Source organism: Branchiostoma lanceolatum, chromosome 13, assembly GCF_035083965.1.
Source record: "Branchiostoma lanceolatum isolate klBraLanc5 chromosome 13, klBraLanc5.hap2, whole genome shotgun sequence".
Lineage (NCBI taxonomy): Eukaryota > Metazoa > Chordata > Leptocardii > Amphioxiformes > Branchiostomatidae > Branchiostoma > Branchiostoma lanceolatum.
This window is the reverse complement of record NC_089734.1, coordinates 9,901,098-9,923,991: the sequence shown is the minus strand read 5'-3', so window position 1 is coordinate 9,923,991 and position 22,894 is coordinate 9,901,098. Positions and strand designations below refer to the sequence as shown.

Below are 22,894 nucleotides of genomic sequence, written 5' to 3'. Positions count from 1 at the left end.
TTCTTTACGATACTCTTTCGTAAGGGACCCCTATCTTGAATTGGAACACTCTGGTCTCCGCGGGAGGCTACAGGTTATCATCATCATCATGGCTTCCCCAGGTGAAAACGAGGAGGACAGACGCCCGGCGTGGGGAAACAGGCGACTTAAGGACCCGACACAGGTCTTCCAACATAACGCATGGTAGGGGACGAGTCTTAAAAGTCAAGAGATAGCAGTGGCTTAAGAAATACTGAGATATGACCGTCGCCTGTAGAGAAAATGCATTTGTGGTGACAGTCTCGAGATCATAATTTCGGCCAGTTTTGTTAGATTAGATCATAATTTCAGCCAGGTACGTAGGAAGATATCTTCCAGTTTAGGTTGGTCATCCAAGTACAGATCTGTCATTCCAGGCTTGTGTGGCAATGTAGTTGTATGCTATTGGGTGGTATTCCACATATTAGGATCTTTGCTTTGGGCAAGGAGATTAAATTTTTTTGGCTGGCTATTCCATGATATAATATATTCCCATTTATTTGATTTGGTTGTTCGTGGGAGTCTCAGTGAAAAGGTGACGAAGAGAAAAAAGTTGAAAAAAAAAAGCACAGCAATATTTTATTCAAGTTCAAATTTTACTTCAAGTTCAATTGCCATTACAAACCTGTTAAATATTTCTGAGGACCAAAATGTATATTCATCATTATCATCACAAATATTTTCTTCGTTTCCTGCCATTGCAGACGTGTTAGAGAAGCTAGGATGAGGAGGGTGTTGGCTGTTCTGCCCCTGTTAGTCAGGCGTTTGGTGTGTGTACATGCACGCTCTTGTCACACTCGGACTCGCAAGCGACCCCCGTTTGGCGATCGCTTCCTCACAGATCCGAGCAGAGTATTTGAACAAAACAGCTGGTAAGTTAGCAAAGGTATCAGGGAGTTTCGACACTTTGACATTTTGGCCCCTACTACTAGTACTAGTTATCAGGACAGCACCAGACCTAGGATGGGTTAGTATCAAAGTTAGTTTTAGGCTTATGGACTACAGTTATGGTTAGGGTTAGGGTCAAGCCTATCCTGTACCTGGTGCCGAATTGTCCTGATCGTTTAGGGGCTGACTTGTTCTGGTGCTGAAACATTATGGAATCCTTAGGAACACGAAAGTACCCATTATGTGGGGAGTACAAAGCAGACATATGTACCACCAGGCATGTCCTAAATCTCACATATAGAGAGACATCTGCTTTTGTATCTTAAAACAAGTATGTTATCCCTATTTGCACCATGCCCAGGATGACTTGTTAAGGTTAAAAGGCTTGAGGTTAGCGTCCTCTTGACAGCAAAACATCCTAGGCATAGTGCCGATCCGTGACTTGTCCTGATTTGCTAGGTGCCAAGTTCTCAAGGTCTTATTCTCTTAAATCCTACAACACTCTGTCAATATTACAGTGCAGTGAGTAAATTTTCAATTTATCAGGACATAGAAATCAGGATATGATGGTGATGCAATACAGGTGTGAAATGTTAATCTCTGTGTAACATGACTGTTTTCCTTGCATCAGGGATAATGTGGAGTGGGATGAAGCTCAGGATGCCCAGGCAAAGCAGAAAGTCAGTGAAAATGCCCAGGACCCAGTTCCTCCTGATCTACAAGGTTTGTAAGATTCTGGCAAGAACTATCATCAGCAAAAATACAACTTTATCTGGCTGTAGGAACAAGTATAAAGTATAGTTGCACTTGCACTAACATGTTAGTGTTTTAAAAGCTACCTAAAGTTATACATTAATATTTTCAAGTAGTATTTACTTCATGTATACAAAATGTACTTGTATTGTGTAGAGGGACTAGCAATAACGGTAGAGGAAAAAGATATGGGATATAGACAAGGTATGAATAGTTTTGTTATAAAGGACAGATGCTTAAAAGCAGTAATCAAGATGCCAATGTCTGAAAAGAAGTAACTGCCATTTGCACAGTATCTTTGTGCTGAGTTTGTCTCTTTACAGGAATAACAGTTACAAAGTTGTGAAATGATGAAGATGATAAAAGCGTTCCTGTTTTTGTCCTACAGAAGCATATGAAGCCAAGGCAGATGAGTTCTGGAATGACTTCTACTCCGTCCATCAGAACAGATTCTTCAAAGACAGACACTGGCTCTTCACAGAGTTTCCTGAGTTGGACATGAATAGAGATGAGGGGAAGGAAAAAGAGAAAAAGGAAGAAGTTTGTACTTCAGATGGAGAGAAGGTGACAGGCACAGCAGCTGTCGGCAAGACTATACTCTCTGACAAAGACAAGGAGAGAGGAAACCTAGAAGAAGATACTTCCAAGGAGTTTGAAGGGGATAAGGAAAGGACAAGTGTTATGACAGAGCCAACAATGTCACCTTCAAAAGACTGTGCTAGTGAAAACAGTGCTGTTCTTGGTGATCTTTGTCAAACACTGGACCACCTGGCTGTGAGGAGTAGTAGTGAGGAGGAAGCTGGGGACTTCCCTGGACAACACGCCAAGACCAGGATGTTTGAGGTCAGGACTTTGTTTTGCTATGTTAATGTCTAATAGACACGTAGACTTCAAACATATAGCAACAAAACAGTGTAAAGATTTATGGCAACATAGGTAGCTGAACATATGGTAGACTTGGAATTTCATGCTCTTGCTCTAAATATTTGTGGCATATTGTAAAAAAACTTGAACTGCTGATGTATAGTTTACAATGTATTTGTTTTAGTTCTGACACCCTGTTTACTTGGCCTTAGGTAGGACCTGAATACTTAAAGGATTTTTCTTAATTTCTACCTTGCAGGTTGGCTGTGGGGTTGGGAATACAGTGTTTCCTATTCTTCAGACAAACAAGTAAGTGAACATGTAGGCTAATGTCTAAGGATTAGAAATGCACGGTGAAGGGACAGGTATTATCTATTTTGGCTTTGCTTTCTTCACTTATCTTTGTTGAAGCATGTTTGATGCTGCACCAGTAAAGCCAATATGTGCTATGTTAGCCTATATATGATGTATGCTGGTTAACTAATATGTATGTGTCTGTTTGCACAGTGATCCTGACCTCTTCATGTATTGCTGTGACTTTTCTGCCACAGCGATTGATATTGTCAAGGTGCGTATATCATATGTATTGTTGGTATGAAGGGGGGTGGTCAGCAAATTTAATTGTCACAGAATATGCCCCCTTAAAAGAATACTTTGAGGAGAATAATTGGCTAGTCAATATAACACATTGATCTGGCGCTAATTTCCTTTATTTGAGCAGGGACTTAATTTTAGCCTGGAATCCATCCTATTTAGCTTTCGGCCGCTACCCAAGCTCCGCTGCGCTACCCAAGCTCCGCTGCCTGGCCAAATAGGCAGCGGAGCTTGGGTAGCGCATCGGAGCTTGGGTAGCGGCCGAAAGCTAAATAGGATGGATTCCAGGCTACTTAATTTTGCAGTAGAAGGGGGAAAGGGGGTTTTCACAGTGTTTTAGAAGTTAGCGGTTGAATTAATTCTGTAGTAAAGCACATTTGTGGTGATATGAATTTGCAGCGGAGGGGTCACCATGAAAACTGAAAATAAAACAACTGCTAACATTTCAAGATTTACAGTAAAACAAATATTCAGAGTCCATTACTATGAGGAGAATTAGAAAGATGTGTAAGCTTTACATAACTGATGCATTTGACTCTTGATGAAACAAAATGTACTTCTATATCTTCCCTCTCAGCAACACCCTGACTACAACAGCAGAAGATGCCATGCCTTTGTGCATGACCTGACAGACACCACCGCTCCTCTACCATTCCCCGAGGCCAGTCTAGACATCATCATCATCATATTTGTACTGTCAGCCATCCATCCAGACAAGTAAGTTTGCAGTCCCCTGTTGTTTGTATATCATTTGTGGAAATGTAGTGATTCTAATAATTCTAATGATCATCAGTCATAAGATTCATAGACAGAAAAAACACATCCTTGATTAGTTTCAGCAGGTTGGTAAGTCACTAGATAAAAAGACTCTTTGTACCCAACCAAGTGATTTATTCACATAACACATGAACACATGGTTGAAAAAACATGATTGAAATAGAATATCAAGAACAGTTGATTTAAATGTATGTCTGTAGAATGACATGACATTGAAAGTTAACAACATTAATCAATTCACAACAAAGCATGATACAATTACATACAGTATAAGCACCTTTGAGATATCTGTCAGCTATACTGTATCAGTAATTTAGCCACAGCTTTTGAACATGCATAAGTTTAAAGCTAGATGTCTGGCTTGTAGAGTTACAAGTTATCAGAAAATCCTGTCATCATTACAAAAACCCTTGAATCTTGAGTTTTATTATCATAATCTTGTAAAATACCATTAGTATACATTTGTTTTTTAACTAATATTTCTTCTGTTGTTGATAGAATGCAATCCACTGTGGACCACCTTGCAAAGTACCTGAAGCCAGGAGGAAAGCTTCTGTTCAGGGACTATGGGAGATATGACTTGGCACAACTCAGGTTTAAGAAAGGTAAGGCCCTGTAATGTACTGGACAAGTACAAAATAGCTGGTTTTGTTTCTCTACAGTGGTTCTCTACAGTGATGAAAATCATGAAAAGTTGAAGACTAGAACTGACACAAAATTGTTACAGAATGGACAAAACGACAATGATCAAACTGATAAATCTCTGTATGATGTCCTGATGTACAGACGTTATGTCCCTACATTATAGCCATGTTTGTATTCTGCAATCCTGTGTAAGGCAGCTTACCACATATTTAAAACCATGACTATTGTATTTTTTTCTCAATCTCAATGATGTTTTGACATATTCAACTTTTTATTCCCCCTTCTAGGACGCTGTCTTTCTGACAACTTTTATGTCAGAGGTGACGGCACACGGGTCTACTTTTTCACACAAGGTAAACACATGATGAAATGAGCTGTGTTAGACCCAATGAATTTTCATCTTACTTGAGTATTGTTCTCAGATTGCTGTCTTAAAGTAGTTATGTAAGAAGAGCAGGTAGATTTTAACTAACCTTGACACAAAAAGTTAGAAAACCATTTATAAAGTATTCATGGATATGATCAAATTCAACCAAGTGTCCAAACTTTTTCTGTAGAGTTTTGGAAGTTTGTAGAAAAATGTAAGCATAGATATCAACTTACTGATTTTCCCACATCTCTAGATGAGCTCAGGACTCTGTTCGGCTCAGCTGGTCTTCAGGAAGAACTGATCTATGTGGACAGAAGACTACAGGTCAACCGAGGTCGCCAGGTCAAGATGTACAGGGTCTGGCTGCTGTGCAAGTTTAGGAAACCACTGAATTAGATTGAAAGATGTACAGCAAGTGTAACATTTTTAACCTTCTCCCTGCTGCCTAACTCTGTAACCAATAGAGAATGGGGTTCCAAATGAGTACTTCATTGTGCTAAAGGTTAAAGACTAGAGTGAGATCATGAATGTGGACTTTTTAATAATCTTGTTACATTGAATAATAGTCAAATTCACCTGGCATTTGCTACATGCTATAACTGTATGCTAAAATTGACATGAATCAGTCACATTTGTCGTTACAATTTGAATGAGATGTTTTGCATATTGTATATATGAATGGACAAAAAGATAAGCATTTCTTGACCTTTATTGTGCTGACCCAATATATTGTAAGGGTTATCATGCATCAGGAATGTCATTCTCATTAGAGTTATGGACACTGGAATCATTGGAGGCATTTTCCCCCTAAAATTGTGACTTGCTTATAATATCAGCCCTACATGATGTCTCAATTCATACATGTATTCTCTTGTCCATTCTTGATCATATTCAGCAGCAACATTTTAGTAAAAGCAGTTTACTTTTCTTCTTATGTGATCTTTGTATTGTGTTTTAACTTTCTTATGTGTTGTAGTGAAATCCATCACTTTGCACATCATGTATGTTAGTTGAATTCTGCATCATTTGTAAGACTGCTTTGTTGACATTGACAAAGTATCAATTGCTTTTATATTCATGCAGGTTAGTGAATAAATGAAGGGATCTGTCAACAAAGACTTGTGTCATTGATTAGAATTTATACTTTGAAGGCCCATTTCACAAATGATTAAAAAAAGCGTACTGTATCTATGATGATACAATGCAACAACAGAAGCTCTGTTGACTTGAAGTTTGATCAACACTGGTGTATATCAGGAGCAAAAAACAAGGCTTCATTGAAACCTTTTTGGAAAAAAACCCTGTCCCGTATTTCCATCAGTCATGTCAAACAAATGTCGTTTATAAATCTGACAAATACTCATTCGATCATCCAAGATAAATGTCTTTCAGTACAAAATCGAACACATTTTGACACCCCCTTCTAAGGCTGCAAAGTCTCTATTGAATTCTTTCAAGTAAGTATTTCAATTCATACATAGAAAAACACACACACAGCATAGATAACATAGTGTGCATTCTGTTATGAAATACACCGACGGTCTCACAGCGACCCCTATCTACTTCTGTCAGTACTACAGTACCGCTATACAAGAACTGCAGTTTTGACAAGAATCGATAGATGTCGCTAGAAGACCGTCTGTGACCCGGTGTCACGGCGGGGAATATTGAGACTCCTCGTGTTATCGAGCCTTGCTTAATTCCTTATATGGATAACAAATATAACTTGCATATACACTAGACAATGGTGAGCGTTGACAGCGTCGTTCTGAGGTTTCAAGGATTCTGAATCATTTTAAAACGTTGTTGTTACTTCTGCTGATAAATAACCATCTACCTATCAGATGTTGCTTGTGGTATTTGTCCATTCGAATGCGAGAATGGAAAAGCAAGTAGAGTAGAGAGTATAGTTGATTCCGCCAGGTAGGAACTCCGGTTCCAGTTTAGGCCGTAGTATGGCAGAGACTTATACATTTCATGAAGGACAGTCTGGCCTCCCCACACAGCGGTTTGTCATAAGAGACTCGACTAACATACAGTGACAATATTTGGATCAGAAAACACCGAATTAGCGCAAAGTCTGATGGGATCGAATTCATGACGGCTTGTGGTGTCGTTCATCGAGACGGATTTAGATGAGGTAAAAGTTACTTTAATCTTCATATCGAGTGCCATATCTGCGTCATTTTGTTATAACCCACATATTCATTATCTGGTGGAGATATTCTAACCAAACTTCTATGACAGAATCTTACATTTGTGTGGTTTGAAGCTGTCGATACGTGACTTTTCTGTGTGTGCTCATAGATTTCTCGTCGACTAGTCCAAGGCCAAGTGAAGTTTGGGGAGAAGTAATTCTTTGCAACTTCCTTGTTCTTTGTGACCGTCCTGTCCATTATATCAGAGTCCTTCAATACGCTGGAATTAATAGATGACACGTTAATAAGAGATACGAACACGTTTATGATATGTCACTGGTCTTTTGTCTCTCGATTGAAGATAGAATCTTCCGGTCATAGGTCAAGTTTTGGCGGCAGTTGTGAAGCTGTAATCAACTGAGACACAAAACTGGGCGCCATTCATATTATATAAATCAAACCGTCGGTTGATATGTGTACAGCACAACGGGGAAGTCTGTAGCCTGGTATCCAAACCTATTATAGCCCCCGAGTCTCTTCTGCACTCTATTTGCAGAGAGGACAGAAGAGACTTGGGAGCTATAGGTTATGGATACCAGCGCAGGAATTTATGACCTAAAATAGCTAGGTCATGGAAGAGCACTTTAGCGGGCTTTGTCAGTTATGATTTCGTTTATGTCTATCAAGCACTTTGATAATATAAGCTATGTCCTATATATGATTGTTTGTGTTGTTGAAATGTTTGAAATCAACCTCCCCCCCCTTGTGATGTTGCTATGAATAACTGAGATCATTGACCAAAACAATAATAGGCAACGTGGACAGAGTGCAGCTGAAAGGTCTAGACAGATTCGGCCATGCCGCAGATCAAGGAGTGGACGGAGGAGATATTCGCTCTGCTGAGGAGTCAGAGTATAACTCTCAGGTCCAAAGGTAAGAACAGCTCTAAGTTTTATAATAAATGTGGATTCAAGAACCTTCAATTTAGTGTTAATTGTTACTTAATTATGCATTCATTTGTAGTCTACTCAAAATTGTAAACAGAACACCCATGACACATATTTTTACAAAAATTTTGTACATATGACAGTACAGTAACGTTATATGCTTCGCAGGATTTTATGTGTGTTTTTGCTTTGCAAAGTAAGACAAAAATGTTGTCAGATGAGTTGGTTCCGTCTAAAATATGTTCTTTTGATTTTCAGCACCTGTTTGCTGTGAGGACAAGAAAAAGAAGGAAACCGAGAAAAATGCTGATGAACAGTCAGACAGTTCATATGACAATGAAAATCAGTCAGATGATTCACTTAAAGAGGAGATGAGAATTCAGGTAAAGAGTTAGTCACTGTGTTCTTATTAGAACTGACCTGTCACTGAAACAATGCTTTCCAGATGTAGAAAATCATGGCAGGTATATTCAAATAATATTCCTTTGAAATGCCACAAATGATGAATATACAGCATGTTCATTATAATGATTGGTATACTATGTTCTATATCTTCTACAGCTGGAACATGAGGCATGGATACAATGTGACAAATGTTCCAAATGGAGGAGGGTAACAAAAGAAGTAGCAACTGAGTATGCAGACAAGGACTGGCTCTGTACTTTGAATTCTGATTCTAAACATAACAGGTTAGAATCACCCTTAAATTAGGTTCATTGTAGAAACTTAGATTTTAGATTTTCTCCATCAAGATGTTAAGCAAAGACCTGGGACCAATTAAGAATTATATACCTATTCAATTACTTTGTAGTGGCAACAGTAATGTTTCATTTTATTACTGCAAAGACTTACAGTGGGACTTAGATTTAATTATTGCAGCTGTAGATTTTATTGTGTCTGCTCAGTTGTTTGGAGAAAAGGAAACAAAAGCAAAAGAGACTGACAAGTTTGCAGCAGTTCTGTATCACTTGAGTGATGTCACAGAAGGGCGGTGCCACTTTACAGGAGGGGTGTACTTCACATACAATTGCACAGGATGGCCATGGTGAGGTCATCCTTTCACACTCCTGAATGGTAGAACTAGTCAATTAATCATACAATGATGGCTTTTGGTCTACAGCTGTACCGATGTGGAGGAAACCCATGATGAGAGGGAAGCACGGAAGTACGGACTGCGCTACGTGTGCAGCGAGATTTCTGTGGGAAGCCTAGTCTGGGCACGTTTAGATGGCTTTGCCAGGTAAGTTTAAAAGCTCAGTGTTCTGTCGAAGATTGAGTCCTTTGAGGTCCTTGCATGGTTTGAACAAAATTTCTGCTAGAATATATGAAACGTAGTGAAATTAATACCATAGGATATAGGGTAATTTGCAGATATCATTGATGAAAGAAATCAGCCAGGTATATAGAAATCATGCATAAACCATGCTGCCAACACTCTGTACTGTACTGTAGATCTTTAAATGTTCAACGCGATGGTTCAATTTTTCTTTTTTTTTATGATGATCTCTCCATTGCTAATCATTACATATTCAATATGTGCTTCCATCATATTACTACTGCACTACTAAGTTGTTTCAATTACGAACTTAAAACACTAAATTCCCTCCTAAGACCTAAAAAAAATAAATGAATTTATAGTAGTCATGTGTAGAAAACCAGTGCAGTAGTTGTTTCATTCAATGTTTAGGTAGCCTCAGCCATGTTTGCTATCCCAGGTGGCCAGCTGTGTTGACTCCAGACCCAGAGAATGGTGACCACACCGAGGTGGATGAAGACGGGGATGTCACCTGGTACCATGTGGAGTTTCTGGGCCCCAAACCATCTCACAGCTGGTGCACCTACAACAGGGTGGAGCTTTACAGCAAGACAGATGCTACGAAAAATGTTGCACAGGTCTGATTTTCCTTGCTGCTGCATTGATAAACACTTCTTGTCCAATGTTTAACCTTTTCCCTGCTGTCTAACTCAGAGTGCTAAAAGTTAAAATACATACTATAGGTGCCTTTACATAGCCTTGAGTCCAGCCTTCTTAGCTTTAGTCCGCTACCCACGGGGGGAGCAGAGCTTGGGTAGCGGACTAAAGCTAAGAAGGCTGGACTCCAGGCTAGCATGTAAAGGCTTTCACAATGAAATGTGTTTACTGGTAAGTTAGAATGGTAGATATCATTCAGTTTTTTGTTTAAAACATTGTTAAAATACATGTAGTGCAATGTTTTTGAAGTCTTGATGAGAAGAGTGGGTAAGCATGATCTAAAAGTCTTAGAGGTTTATATCTTTTTCATTTTTGGAAGTAAGATATAAATATTATGTTATATAGGTAGCAGAGTCAAAGACGAGGAAGAAAGGGAGAAGGCATCCCCGCCTGACAACTCCAAAAACAGGTCCAACTCCGCAACAGAAGAACTTGACTACTGCTATTAAGGAAGCAGATTATCTGAAGAGCCTTACAAACAAGCAGAGATTACAGAGATGTCATTTTAAGTGGTCACCAAGGACTACTGGTGATTCAGATGAGGGCAGCTCAAAAGGTAGATGTTGTTGCTGCACAGCTTAAGATTTAAACCTTCTGTGGAGTTATTTTATTTATATTTTCATATCACCAACTGCCTTTTTCTTGTTAGCTTATATAAACTTCTACCGTACTTCTCGCCAGACACCCTTATATTGCCTATACGCATGTATATGAAAACCTGACTTATAGCTGATGGAAGGAGAAAACTGAACTTGAAAAGTATGTGTAAAGGCAACCCTCATCATTTGTATTATTAACAGTGATTGAATTTGTGGCTTTGATTAAATTTGTAGGTTACAGACCCACAAGTAATCCACTGGTGGAGTCCACACATTGCAGAAAAGTGTCAACAGGGATGAGGAACACAGGCAAGAAAGGAACAATAAAAAACTCACATTTGACAACAAACAGGCAGACTGAGGATACCAGCAGCAGCAACAAGAAGCACAAAAACATGCGGGCATCAGGCACTGTATTGCAGTGTTCTAGTGCTCCTTCAATTTTGGTGAGTTTGTCATTTGATATATTTGTGAAATGATACAATTTCCATGGCAACAATCATGGCTTGACAAATTTCATCCCACTTATTGTTTTGGAGCCCATTTTCATCAATTTTATGTCAAGAAGTTCAGATTTTTGGGATGGATGGGGTGAGATTTTGGTCTGTCCCAACAAGCAAATAAAGACGGGGGGACGGGTCCTGGAGACAGCTCTGTAACACTACCAGTAGTATGAAACAAATTTAAAGGTCTGTCATTGTTGTGAAATGTTGTTTTGTTATTCAAAGGCTAGCATAGATAGTGAAGTTAACTACGCTGTCTCTCTGTTTGTAGCCTCCTGATCTGGGCTCATGCACAGAGAAAGACTTTGGTATGATGGTGAGTGCTTTCATGACATCACATGGCAAGCACGTCAGCTCACCACTGGTATGGAATGGTTCAAAGGTCAGCCTGTATCAACTCTTCACAGCTGTCATGGGAAAGGGAGGATACAGCCAGGTTTGTGGATGACTCATTAAAACAAGTTCTCTTCTTAGAAGTGTGGGTAGATTGTTTTTTTCTACTCAATGCTCACCATGTAAAAAGACCAGAAGGTCACTTTGAGGTGTGACGTGAGGCCACTCTGAGGTTACAGGTAACATATATAACTGTAACATCATGAAACTAGCTGAACTGCTCACTAAGAGTGAGGACTAACTGATCCAATAGAATAAGCTGAGGGGATACCTCTCTGCTGAGGTTTTAGTTTTTGCACAGGGTAACTAAAAAGTTATGAATGATACATTCATTTTTGATTTCATGTAATGTTTCATAGGTAAAGTTTCCTAGTTAAGGCTTGGTCTATAATTTGACTCAGTATTGAATATAAGCCACAATCTATTAGACTACATGTTTACAATGATTATCTGCAGTGACCTATAGCTCTTTTTGTCTTGACTTCAGCTCTCCAAGAGAGGTAAAGCAGGAGGCTGGTCAGGAATCTACAGGTTACTAGCCAAATGCAGCATGAGTTCTCATGGAGGACAGGCAGCAAAGAAGTACTACGAAAGGTTAGGTTTTTAATTGAATATTTTATTTTATTTTATTTATTTGTATCAGGCCCATGGCCCATAAAAACAGACACAGAACAAAGATTTACAAAGCTACACTTACAAATACTTTACATAATGTCGCCAGAATGTGCTATGCCTATGGCAAAAGCCGTCCGAGTGTACAAGCACTCTAATTATATCATTGTCAGACGACAGCAGGCGTGTAACAAATGAGTAGGTGACCTTGCGACGCCTTGCGTCAAACATGTCGGTCCGGTTATTCACAAACAACCAACTAGTGCTTGTATGCCTGCCGACGGAAAAGAGCATTTTCATTGCGCTGTGGTAAGCCACTCGTAGCTTGGAGATCGCACTCACGCTGTAATTACTCCAGATTTGGGCACAATACATCGGGGAGCAATACGCTGAGAACAACTCACTTTTTACCGCCGCTGAGCAGTAACGAAACCGCCGGAGGAGTGAGTTTGCCCGAGAATAAAAGCCTCTGACGTGAGCTCGGATTGCTGCGTCATCCGAAAGATCAGGGGTAATTATATACCCAAGATATGTGGTAGAAGAGGCATACTTTAAGGCGGTACCGTACAGCATCAGCGGCGGCAAAGGCATACTCATGCGGAAGCGGCGACACGGAAAGTACATACATAGTGTTTTCGATTCATTAAACAACATGTCAATATCCGCTCCAGATAGCTCACAAATACTGATCAGTCTCTGCAACGCTTTAACAGACGGACGACGAGGCAAATGTCATCCGCGTACATCAAGTGGTTGACTAAGGTGTCCCCAACATAGCAACCAACTCCAGACCTCAGTAGCTCGGTACTCAAATCGGATACATACACATTGAACAAGATTGGTGACAATATGCTGCCTTGAGGCAAACCATTCATAGCGGTAAATGTATCCGAGAGGGTGTGGCCCCACCGGACACAGAATGACAACGTACTATACCACACGACCAGGAATCTAACTAGGTACATCGGAACCCCTCGATCCATAAGTTTTTTAAACAATGTCCAGTGGTTCACACGGTCAAACGCTTTGGATGCGTCCAGAAAACATGCAAATACAGGAGAGCCCCTTTGTCGATAATACTGAATAATTTCTTTGAGGGCAAATATACATAGATCAGTTCCATGTTTCTTCTTAAGTCCGAACTGGTTGCTCGGGGAGCATAGGAAATCGTCAAGGTATGTCAATAGTACAGATTCGATAACTTTTAACAAGGGGCTGGCAATTGCAATCGGACGATAACTGTCCTTGTTTGAAGCATTACAGCTGGGCTTCTTCAATACCGGGACAAGTACAACGTTCAGAATGCTAGGTGGCAAATAACTGCCTTCTTTCTTCTTAGACTAACCTAATGTCTTAACTTGCCTTCAGGGTAGTTACAATGTATATCCTGGTGTTTAGTTGTATATTTAGCCTTATATGGTTATAGCAAGTGTATTACCATATTAACACAATCTTAACAGACTGTCCTAAATGAATAAAAATCATATTTTAAGATCCATTTCTTAGTTAATGGAAGGAAATTCTGCTGACTAGGTTGCTGTCCTTAGTACTGAAAGTTGTTTTCTATGCCTTCCTTTGATCCGTTATTTTTCTTGGATGTTTGAATCTTATTTGTACCTACTAATTGTAGTATCTTAAAACTTAACGACTCCATTCGTAGTAAGAAAAAGGTTTGTTTCATGAAAAGATTTGAGGATTATAACATTTTTGACAGAAAGTTGTGTTACTGTTATTTGTTGAAAGACAAATTGTATGTTCATAGATATGTAAAAAAAAGCTCAAAAACAAAACATTTTATCATCAATTGATCCAATACTTTGCAGATACAGGCCTAAATGTATGATGTATTTTTGTTTGTAGGCTGATACCTGTTTTTATTTCCAGGAATCTACTACCATACGAGATGTTTCTGAGTGGCTGCTCTGTGGAGGAGATACAACAGGTTATGAAGACACCACCTTGCCAACCAAACAACGCTTTTGTTCCAAACACCGAGAAACATTGGCTGGGAAATGATCCTCCTGAAGACACGCTTGGTACGTTCCTTTGAAGGACATACTTCATGTGGCCAGAGTTGTAACATCTATATTCCAGAAAAACCTTTATTTTTCTCACTCTATTTCAATAATAACTACCAGGTTGCTGTATTCCTCACAGTGAACAACTGATACCTGTGTAAATGAATGTATATTCCATTAAACTTTCTCTACATATCAACCAGCGGAATGAATGTGGGTAATGGACTGAATTTGTTTTACATCACATTTTTTGAACATTCAGATTTCTTCCAAATAAATTCAGTTCTATATGTTTCAGATGAAGAAATGCTTAAGATGGAAGATATGGAGAACATTCTCATCAGTTTGGATGACAGTATCAAGACAGGCATGGACGATGCCAAGTCTGATGCAGGTAATGTTCTGATTTCTGAAGTCTGAATTGTTGTGCAATTCTCGTTATATGCTGTTTTGTTTCAGGACAGATTGCAGAATACTCCAGTTTATGATTTTGATGTAATATGTGACATACTAACATGTCAGAAAGTAGGTATAAAGATATTGCAAAGGCTAGAGAAACAATGGAAGCTGTGAGACAAGTGAAAGCTTCCTGGGAAGCATTTTAAAGGCATATACAACAGGAATAAAGGATTGTTCGCTGTTAAAACTCCACACACTGTTAGAATGTACCACAAGAAATAGTCAGAGTCATACTATGTTTGGAAGTATAATTCTATTGCCTGTGAAAATGGAGAAAATTACAAAATATTGCTCTTGTAAAGCATACTAAATGTGCTTTACAGGTAATGTGAAGCAGACAGGTCCAGCTCCTTTGCTGAAGTTCTACTCTAACATGTATGAAGATGAAGCATCTGGAGATCACGTACTGGCAAGCAGCAGTCTGATGGAGGTGGACGCTGACATGAGCTTCTTGCCTGCTGTTGAAGGTACATTGGATTTCACAGCAGCCTATATGATTGAGGGATCAGCGAACATGCGTATAGATAAGGTGGTGGACGGTTTGAATCCTGTTATTTTTCAGCCAACTGGCTCATTTCTCTGGCTCACTAATCTGTACATACTGAACATATCTCTTGTTCTCCTTGTGTGGACCCGTTCACACTTGTGAGTAAATTCAAGTTTGTTTGAGTTGCATATGAAAATTTTTTGGTTTAGGTAAAGTTTGCTTGGAAGAACTTGTATTTTACTTTGACCCACGATTGTGCAACCTGGTTATCAAAAAAAAAAATCACTTCTTCGGCCTCAAACTTTACCTAAACCAAAATAACGGTGATACGCCACTCACACGCCCTTGAATATACACACAAGTGTGAACAGGCCCTTAAGAGTATCAGAAATTAGCATCTTTCCATGTGTTTTTTAGTTGCTTGCATTAAGTTTTAGCATGTCTAGCACACCCTTTACACCCCCCGCGGTGGTTTCCAAGAGAAGTTAACACTGTATGGTTTCTAATTGTAGAATCATCATCAGCATCTTTCAGGCTTGTCAGACTATAGAGCTGCACTCATAGTTATAGTAGCAAATGTCAGAGTACTTTTGGTGTTGTAAGAGAAGTGAAGCAAACATTACACGTTCTTACTTCTGTGCTCCACGTGTAGTTGGAGTGCCAGCAGCAGAGGTAGAAAGACACGAGGCATCAATGATGGAAGAACTGGAAGCCATGCAGGTAGACCTAGATGAACTGAACACCAGCCTTGGTCAGGAGCTCATACAGCTGTAGTATGTGGGGACCTAGGTATGTTTTTTTTGTTTTTTTGTTGCATACCTTGATCTGTTCAAGGTATGTAGCGCCCCTTGGGGCAAGTTTATTGATGCATGTACCTAAGTCAATTCTTGTTTCTGGGTACACAGACAAATACGAGAGAGATGAGAATGATTTTCATGTGTTGCCTTGCCAAGTTATTGTGTTAAAAAGAAATCAATGGAGGCATATTATCATTGCTGACGTAGTATGTACGCAATCATCTCTTTTACTAGTTGCTTTACATTTGATTCAGGTGACAAAAATGTGGGTACCAAACTTGTTGGTACATTTGTGTCGGTATTCATTATCACTGTCTGGAATATGCAAAGTTCAGTTAGGTTATCTTTAATTGAAAGTTGAAGCAGTTGTGAGTTCTCATTTATTGCAGTGATACCATCTTACCTTTAATGCCAGCATGTTTGAAGACTACATATATTTGTTGAATAACAGATGTGTTTTTCACAGTATACTATGATATCAGCATAGCTATGATACTCTCTCACATGTTTCTTACGTCATATTGCGCTCAACTTAAAATTGCATAGTTACTTATGCCTCTTGCCCAGCCTAAAGGCAGTGGAAGTCTAATAGCAATCTTGTATTACAAGAAGAGATGGGACATATGTTTTCATTTATTTGAGCCAAGAGAGTTACCCGTGGTATCATGTATTGGCAGATTTGGACAACCTATCATGTATATCTGTAGGATATCTACTGAGGTGTTTTCTCTCAGAGCACTCATATGAGATGTATCATAAGAGATGTACTTGATGAAGCACAAACATACATCAAACTAGTGTGTTTTCATATTTCCAACACACATGATATTACATAATAATTTGTTATGTATTTGTTACATGAATCCTTCAGTTGTCAAGGATTGAAAATTAATACTGGTCTTTTCTAGTCATGATGAGTTTGTTGTAATTTGTCTGGAACAGAGAAAAATAGGCCTTTTCGAATTGCCTCGCTGTTTGCATTGTTATCTTTACATAAACAGCTTTTGCTTCCTAAGGACCATTGTTATCTTCCATGTAAGTTCTGTTTCTAGAAGTTCAGGCCTTAATTCCATTAACACGTTGGGTAGGTATTCAATCAGTATTAAGTATCTCCCCTGGGATTATATAGACTTGACTACAAGAGGAAATACATCTTATTACATTTGATGTTCTACATGTATATAGATATAAGTTAGTTCTAACTTATACATATAAAACTTTGAACTTTGAGACATGAAGACAGCAAAAGTTTCATTTGTTTGAACATATTTGGTCCTCTTAGTTTCTTTTTAGTACGAAGTGAATACAAACCTGCCAAATTAAAGAAAGATTTGCATGTGATCAATGGTTCATGTGTCAGTGTTTTCCACTGCCCTGTTGTATTTATCTTTCTACAACCTATATTCCATCCTTTCCTTTCTTATGGGTGACTTCGCTCGTGCTACAGCATCCCACTTACACTATAATAGCTTATCTACAGTAACTTGACACAAAAATTGACACCACTACATGAAGGATTTTTCCCATATTTTATTATGCTCCCCAAAGGTTTAAGTGAGCTAAGCTATACTCGAAATTTAAGTGGGCCAAACTATGCTGGAAAGTTATTCTATTATATAGAAGTGCTTTAGAGAGGATAGATGAAGAAGCTATGGTTGTGTCTGGCATTAGAATAGAATATTATACTGTTATTATTTCTATCTTAAGGGTTCTGTCCTTTTAGTCTATTATAGGTTTACTGTAATAGAAGCTTTAATAGAAAATTAGCATTGCAGTATTAAAGGATTATAAAGCATTATTGTCATCTCAAGAAATAAAAAAAACAGCATTGTAATGTCTAACACATAAATAGTGGCGGCAACACAGCTGCTTGCCCTACAGTTATTCTAATAAATACTGCAAGTCATTCTTCCCTAGCTATTATGTCAAGGTTAAACATACTAGCATAAATGTGTTCAAAGTATCAATTCTAATACAATCAAATTGCCATGGCTGGTGAATATTGCAACAAAGGTTCTACCTGTACTCTCTTAGGTACTTCTCAAAATACTCCTAAGGAGATTAATGTCAATATCAATGTATTGTCAATGTCAATGATTATATTTTAAACAGGTTGTGAAGCAGTCTTCTTTTGTGCATTCAAAGATCTTGAATATATATATTAATCTACATTTTCTAATGATAATGATAATCAATAATAAAACTTTTTGTTAGATATTTAAGTGCTGGTGATTTTGCACAAACATCTGTTGACCCTGATGGTGTCCCCATTTCTAGGTCATTGGGGGCAACCAGGTAAACTTGGGTCGCTCAAGCTTGAACTGTAAAAAAAAAGAAATAGATTAAAAGTCCATCAATCTAATATACCATTTGAAATTAAAAAAAGCAAAAGATATTGGTAACTAAGGAATATATTATACTTTCCTTTGAGGTGTAAGCTTTTCAGCAATGTTAAGATAGTTGTCACTAGTCTACAACTAATCAACAACAATATTGTTGTTCTGTTTATAGAATAAATAAAACATACACTTAGCTAAAAACTACAAATTTTAAGAGAAAAAAACTTTGGCCTGCACTTTGTGCATTCTGAGTTTATATGACCTTTTTATCCATTAAGTGTTGTATGACTAGTGTAATGTATGAATGTGTAGATGGAAAAAGTTTGACATAAAGTAGCCAAGACAAAAAAGCTAGACACTTAATCTATGCAAGAGGTTGAATTTTGTCAACAAAGAAGTGGTGTGCCTTACTTTTCGATCTTGCTTGAAGATCTGATGGTATTGCTTGATGCTTTCATCATCGGACTCCCGGTATATTTCATTGGATGTCCGACGCCTGACGGATTCAGGGGTTGGCATGTACCTAATATGGGGGACAATGTTGCTAGGATTAGTAGAAATTATTACCAGCTTCTAGATACAGGTGAACTTTCAACAGGTTAACAGCAAATGCTACTCTTTTCAGTAACCCTGATCAACAGCATACATGTTGACATTCATCTCAACATAATACACATGTACATGCATAAACAGTATTCAAAGAGCTTATCGTCCTGTCACTAGATGATTTATGATGTAGTAACTAAAAGCAATTAACTTGATTACATGAAATATTATGGTATATCAAAAAATGATGTTAGAAAAAGTTAAAAGTTCAACAGAAAGCAAATTATCTTTTTAAAGGTTTTCATTTTTGCCACATCTCTTCAAGGTTTAATTACTGTTCACTTTTGACATATGGAGTTAAGAATAAATTTTTGACATTGCCATCTACCAAAACAGATAAATAATCATGACATTCTAATATAAAAGGAAGTCCTCTGACCGTCCTATGAACAGCGGTGCATCACTCCCACTGAAAGATGGACTGTCAGTGTAAGAAGACCAGGAGTCTGGGTTCCGCCCAAGACGTGCAGCGTAAGCGCTGTCATTGTCGATGACACTTGTTGTCTTATCTGTCATTTTGGGAGCAACAATGAGAAGAGACTCGCGTGGAATGAAGCTGTAAAAAGAGGAATCATTGTTATTACAACACCTTATTGCATACATCATAGCAAGGGTCAGTCACTGTATTTGATAGAAATAGAATAACAAAAAGATTTTTCCTGCATTGACCATTACTGGCTCAAAAAGCTTTTAGTACTTAGATAAATGAATGGAGATCATATTGCACATATGAAATGATGCTGAATACTGGTGACATATGTTTTGCTCAATAGTTCACTCTGGTGTGCAATTTGATATGTTACTCTGATGAATTTCTATGCATGAAATCACAGAAAGGATATAAGGATGTTTTACAATTAAAGAAGGAAGGAGGAAACATACTAGAGGAGCTTTCGCTTCTTGCGCTGCTTGCGTGCAGCTAGGATGGCCAGACAGCAACAGCAGGGAATTATTGCTGCCAGTGCTGCCAAAGCTGCCAACGACCCTTCTACCACAACTGCAATCAAACCCAAAAGTCAATGAATGAATGAATAAATAAATAACTGATTAGATAAATGACTGAATGATTTGCAAATTGAGTAGATTTTATATTTTTAAAGAAAGTTAGAAAAATGATGAAGAGGATGTTGTTTTCACCTTCGTCTGCATCACAGTTATCTCCCGTGGAGCCATCAGGGCAACGACAGAATGGGATTCCGTTAGTGTTATTATATTCACAGGTTCCCAGGCCGCAGTCTGGGCATTGCTGCTGTGGTTCTGAAGTCGGTTCAACCCACTTGTTATGAGGGCGAGCTGTGAAAGAAATTGATCACAGATGAGATGCAAAGTTAAGTAAGATCTGATCTATTCGGAGAAATAATGATAATGAGGATTTTTTACTTGTGCATAATTGCTTTCGCCAAGATGGTTATGTTTTGGGGAGCGTGTGTGTGTTGTGTATGTAGTTAGGTCGTGATGAGACCTTGAAATGATTAGATTGGCCCCAAGCAACTTTATAAAGTACTGCAGCGAAACTTCTGGTTTTGATATCTCGTGTCCTGGACATGCTGTGGTCATGATTTTTGAGTGGTAGATAGCTATTTGGAGATTAATCTGGTCACCCTATTTTCTTTGTGTGAAGAATAAAGACTTACCGCCGCTGACACAAGAAGCACTTGTCTCATTCCACCACTGTTCTGCTGGGCAGTGGCAGGAGTAGGACCCTTGAGTGTTTATGCACGTTTTGTTGTAGCGTACACAGTCATCTATTGCCATTTCACACTCGTCCACATCTACAAAAAGCACGAAGTCATATAAATTGTAATACATGCTAGGTTGACCTTTGCGTCCTTGTTAGATTATTTTCTCTCGACAGTCACAAATTTCATTGAGCAGATGTACAAGTGTAAAAATCAGAGCTTACTGTCACCTATGAGTGCAACACATTGTTATTCGAAAAATTCCTTTTGTGTACCTTACTTCATAGAAAACAGTTTAATTGGCTTAGCAGTACTAGTAGCTTACCTTGAAAAAATACTAAAAAGAGATTGTCAATAGGTATTGTAATCAAGAGATAGTCTCTCATTCTGAGGATCTTGACAATACATGTACATGTTGTATAAGCAAGGTCTTATGAATTGTAAATTGGACATTAACAAAGAGACACTAAATTTCTGGCTAGTTGGAAATATTGCAACTATCTCTGGTACTCACCGATGCATCTTGTTTTGTTGTCAGTCTCAACGAAACCTGGATGGCAGCGACATCGATATTCCCCAAAGTGATGTAAGAAGCAGGTTTCTACTGGGGTGCAGGCAGTGTGTAGACTTGCCTCACACTGATCTCCCATAAGTTCCCATATTGCTGAAAAAGTGTCAGACTTTTAGGAAACCCTTTCCATAAAACTTAGTCTAGCAAAGTTAAACATCTAGAAGAAAGAATGTTCAATGATTTAAATTTGGTTGCTGGTTTTTAAACCAGTTTGCTTGTAAGTACTTTGCCTGCTTGTTAGAAGTTTATATAAAAGACGTGCAGAGATGTATGACAAAGCAACATACAAAAAATGGAAAAAATATTATTAGCCTTCTTTTCTGAGGTTATGATGTTAGTACTCACACATGTTTCCATTTGCCATGTCTTCAGGTACCATATGGAAGTCATCTGCCAGTTCTAGCGATCTGAACCGAAGTAGGTGCACAGCTGCTTTAGTTGAGTTGATCTCAACACTGACAATGACACTCCCTGGCCTGAAAAGATAATGATTGTGGTGTCTGGTTTAGATACTGCCATCAGTATGTCTGCAAGTTATTGCAACATGCAGTCAATATCATTATCAGGCCAGCACTGCAGTTTAACATTTTTAAACATATGTAACTTCCAAACGTCCAACCCCCAGATGGTAGGGAACAGAAGACGTTAAACAGAATAGTGAGCGTGAGTGAGTGAGTGTAAGACATATATTTAAAGAAATGAGTTATCAGTTATCATTATTAATGTGAGCAGTTGCAAAATTAGTAACGCTGATTGCTAAGGAGCCAGCTGTTTTGTAAAAACGTATCCGCCTATTTGTGTCCTTTTCTTTAACAGACATCACGTAAGACGCATTCCCAAGGAAAAGGTGTAATAACTGACACATCTATTAAATGAAGTTCTACTGCATTCAACTGCACTATCTTGAAGTGCTTAACATTTGTCACAATGCAATGTTTGTTAGTCTGAAACTCCTCTCCTTACTTTAATCTTAGCACCACTGCAAGTTAAAAGACAGTCTACTCCAATTTTATGTTGACAAATGCATGATAACATACGTGATCCCCAGGAACCGCATACCGAAGATACCAGCAATGCCGTGCATCATATTTGTTGTCTGAACATAGGAGAGAATGTAAGTTAGTACAAAGAATGATAATGAGAACAAAGTGTTTTGATTCTTCTCACTCCAATTTGATTTTAATGATTTGACATACTTTTATATAAGTGACAGGAAAATATGAGACAGGAAGAAAAGAATTGGCAACATATTACACTAAAAGTCTTCATTATAAGATTCAGTTAAGAGCCAATGCAATATCTTTTTTATTTTGTTGAACATCTCACTAGGATTGCTTTTCATTGGGACATTTTGTTCTCTTGCTTTGTGAGGCTCTCAGTCTAAAACGCCAATCACAAAGGTTATGTGTGTGCATGCTTAAGTGATATATACAATCTGTTATTCTACCAAGGAAACATGATACAATGATTGAATGCATAAAAATCAACTGTGGTTTATCTGGTATCAATGATGAGGGATTTGGTAAGGTTCAAGCTGGTGTGAGTTTGGAAATTATTTGGGAAAATAGTTGTTGCCTGGCACAGTGCTAATATCATGTCAAATTGTGCTGACCACAATTATCAGGCCCATTGTTTACTTTTAATCAGCCATAAGATTTAACTTTCTACATGTAGGTATCATCCTAGCAGCCCATAATCTTCCAAATGTGCCTTATGTGTCAAATTAGTTTGAACTTACCATCCTCATATAGTATTCTTTAACAACCTTGTACTCCCAACTCTGAGTGTTCAGAAACTTTTCACTCCAATCAATGCCCACCATCCTTGATGACAGCACTGAAGTCACAATCTCTGTAAAAAAACAG

General features: G+C 38.4%; 3 protein-coding genes across 56 annotated transcripts in view; 2 read left to right on the top strand and 1 right to left on the bottom strand.

Annotated features, from left to right (window-relative positions):
- The first annotated feature begins 51 nt into the window (after positions 1–51).
- Positions 52–6,025, top strand: LOC136447303 (tRNA N(3)-methylcytidine methyltransferase METTL2-like). Of its 2 annotated transcripts, XM_066446052.1 has the most exons (10): positions 68–183; positions 723–890; positions 1,538–1,629; positions 2,048–2,502; positions 2,783–2,832; positions 3,031–3,091; positions 3,695–3,834; positions 4,393–4,499; positions 4,827–4,892; positions 5,163–6,025. In XM_066446052.1, exons 2-10 carry the CDS (start codon positions 742–744, stop codon positions 5,303–5,305), a joined length of 1,263 nt encoding a protein of 420 aa, XP_066302149.1. In that variant the 5' UTR covers positions 68–183; positions 723–741; the 3' UTR covers positions 5,306–6,025. The 2 variants fall into 2 exon arrangements, with proteins under 2 accessions (XP_066302150.1, XP_066302149.1); XM_066446053.1 differs by lacking the exon at positions 723–890 and having other exon boundaries at positions 52–183.
- Positions 6,026–6,923: 898 nt separating this feature from the next.
- The window catches only part of LOC136447475 (uncharacterized), a 162,181-nt gene continuing 146,210 nt past the window's right edge, over positions 6,924–22,894 (top strand). For 2 of the 4 annotated variants that reach the window (XR_010757726.1, XM_066446450.1), the window contains exons 1-14: positions 6,924–7,049; positions 7,860–7,980; positions 8,253–8,377; positions 8,556–8,683; positions 9,115–9,234; positions 9,710–9,887; positions 10,312–10,522; positions 10,800–11,011; positions 11,340–11,504; positions 11,949–12,055; positions 13,958–14,109; positions 14,390–14,485; positions 14,874–15,017; positions 15,690–15,826. Coding sequence is in view for 3 of the 4 variants with exons in the window: in XM_066446450.1 (XP_066302547.1) it covers positions 7,905–7,980; positions 8,253–8,377; positions 8,556–8,683; positions 9,115–9,234; positions 9,710–9,887; positions 10,312–10,522; positions 10,800–11,011; positions 11,340–11,504; positions 11,949–12,055; positions 13,958–14,109; positions 14,390–14,485; positions 14,874–15,017; positions 15,690–15,811 (1,836 nt within the window). In the remaining variant the exon portion in view is untranslated. Of the gene's footprint in view, positions 7,050–7,523; positions 7,704–7,859; positions 7,981–8,252; positions 8,378–8,555; positions 8,684–9,114; positions 9,235–9,709; positions 9,888–10,311; positions 10,523–10,799; positions 11,012–11,339; positions 11,505–11,948; positions 12,056–13,957; positions 14,110–14,389; positions 14,486–14,873; positions 15,018–15,689; positions 17,176–22,894 lie in introns of those variants that run through there. The other 2 variants (XM_066446448.1, XM_066446449.1) reach the window with 2 other exon arrangements.
- LOC136447472 (mucin-3B-like) overlaps positions 17,350–22,894 on the bottom strand; it is a 180,292-nt gene continuing 174,747 nt past the window's right edge. For all 50 annotated transcript variants that reach the window (XM_066446394.1, XM_066446395.1, XM_066446396.1 and 47 more), the window contains 10 exons: positions 22,768–22,880; positions 22,067–22,125; positions 21,375–21,505; positions 20,973–21,122; positions 20,414–20,551; positions 19,917–20,072; positions 19,662–19,776; positions 19,159–19,335; positions 18,585–18,696; positions 17,350–18,155 (listed from right to left, as the gene is read on the bottom strand). In XM_066446394.1, coding sequence (XP_066302491.1) covers positions 18,108–18,155; positions 18,585–18,696; positions 19,159–19,335; positions 19,662–19,776; positions 19,917–20,072; positions 20,414–20,551; positions 20,973–21,122; positions 21,375–21,505; positions 22,067–22,125; positions 22,768–22,880 — 1,199 coding nt within the window. In that variant the 3' untranslated portion in view covers positions 17,350–18,107. The remainder of the gene's footprint in view (positions 18,156–18,584; positions 18,697–19,158; positions 19,336–19,661; positions 19,777–19,916; positions 20,073–20,413; positions 20,552–20,972; positions 21,123–21,374; positions 21,506–22,066; positions 22,126–22,767; positions 22,881–22,894) is intronic.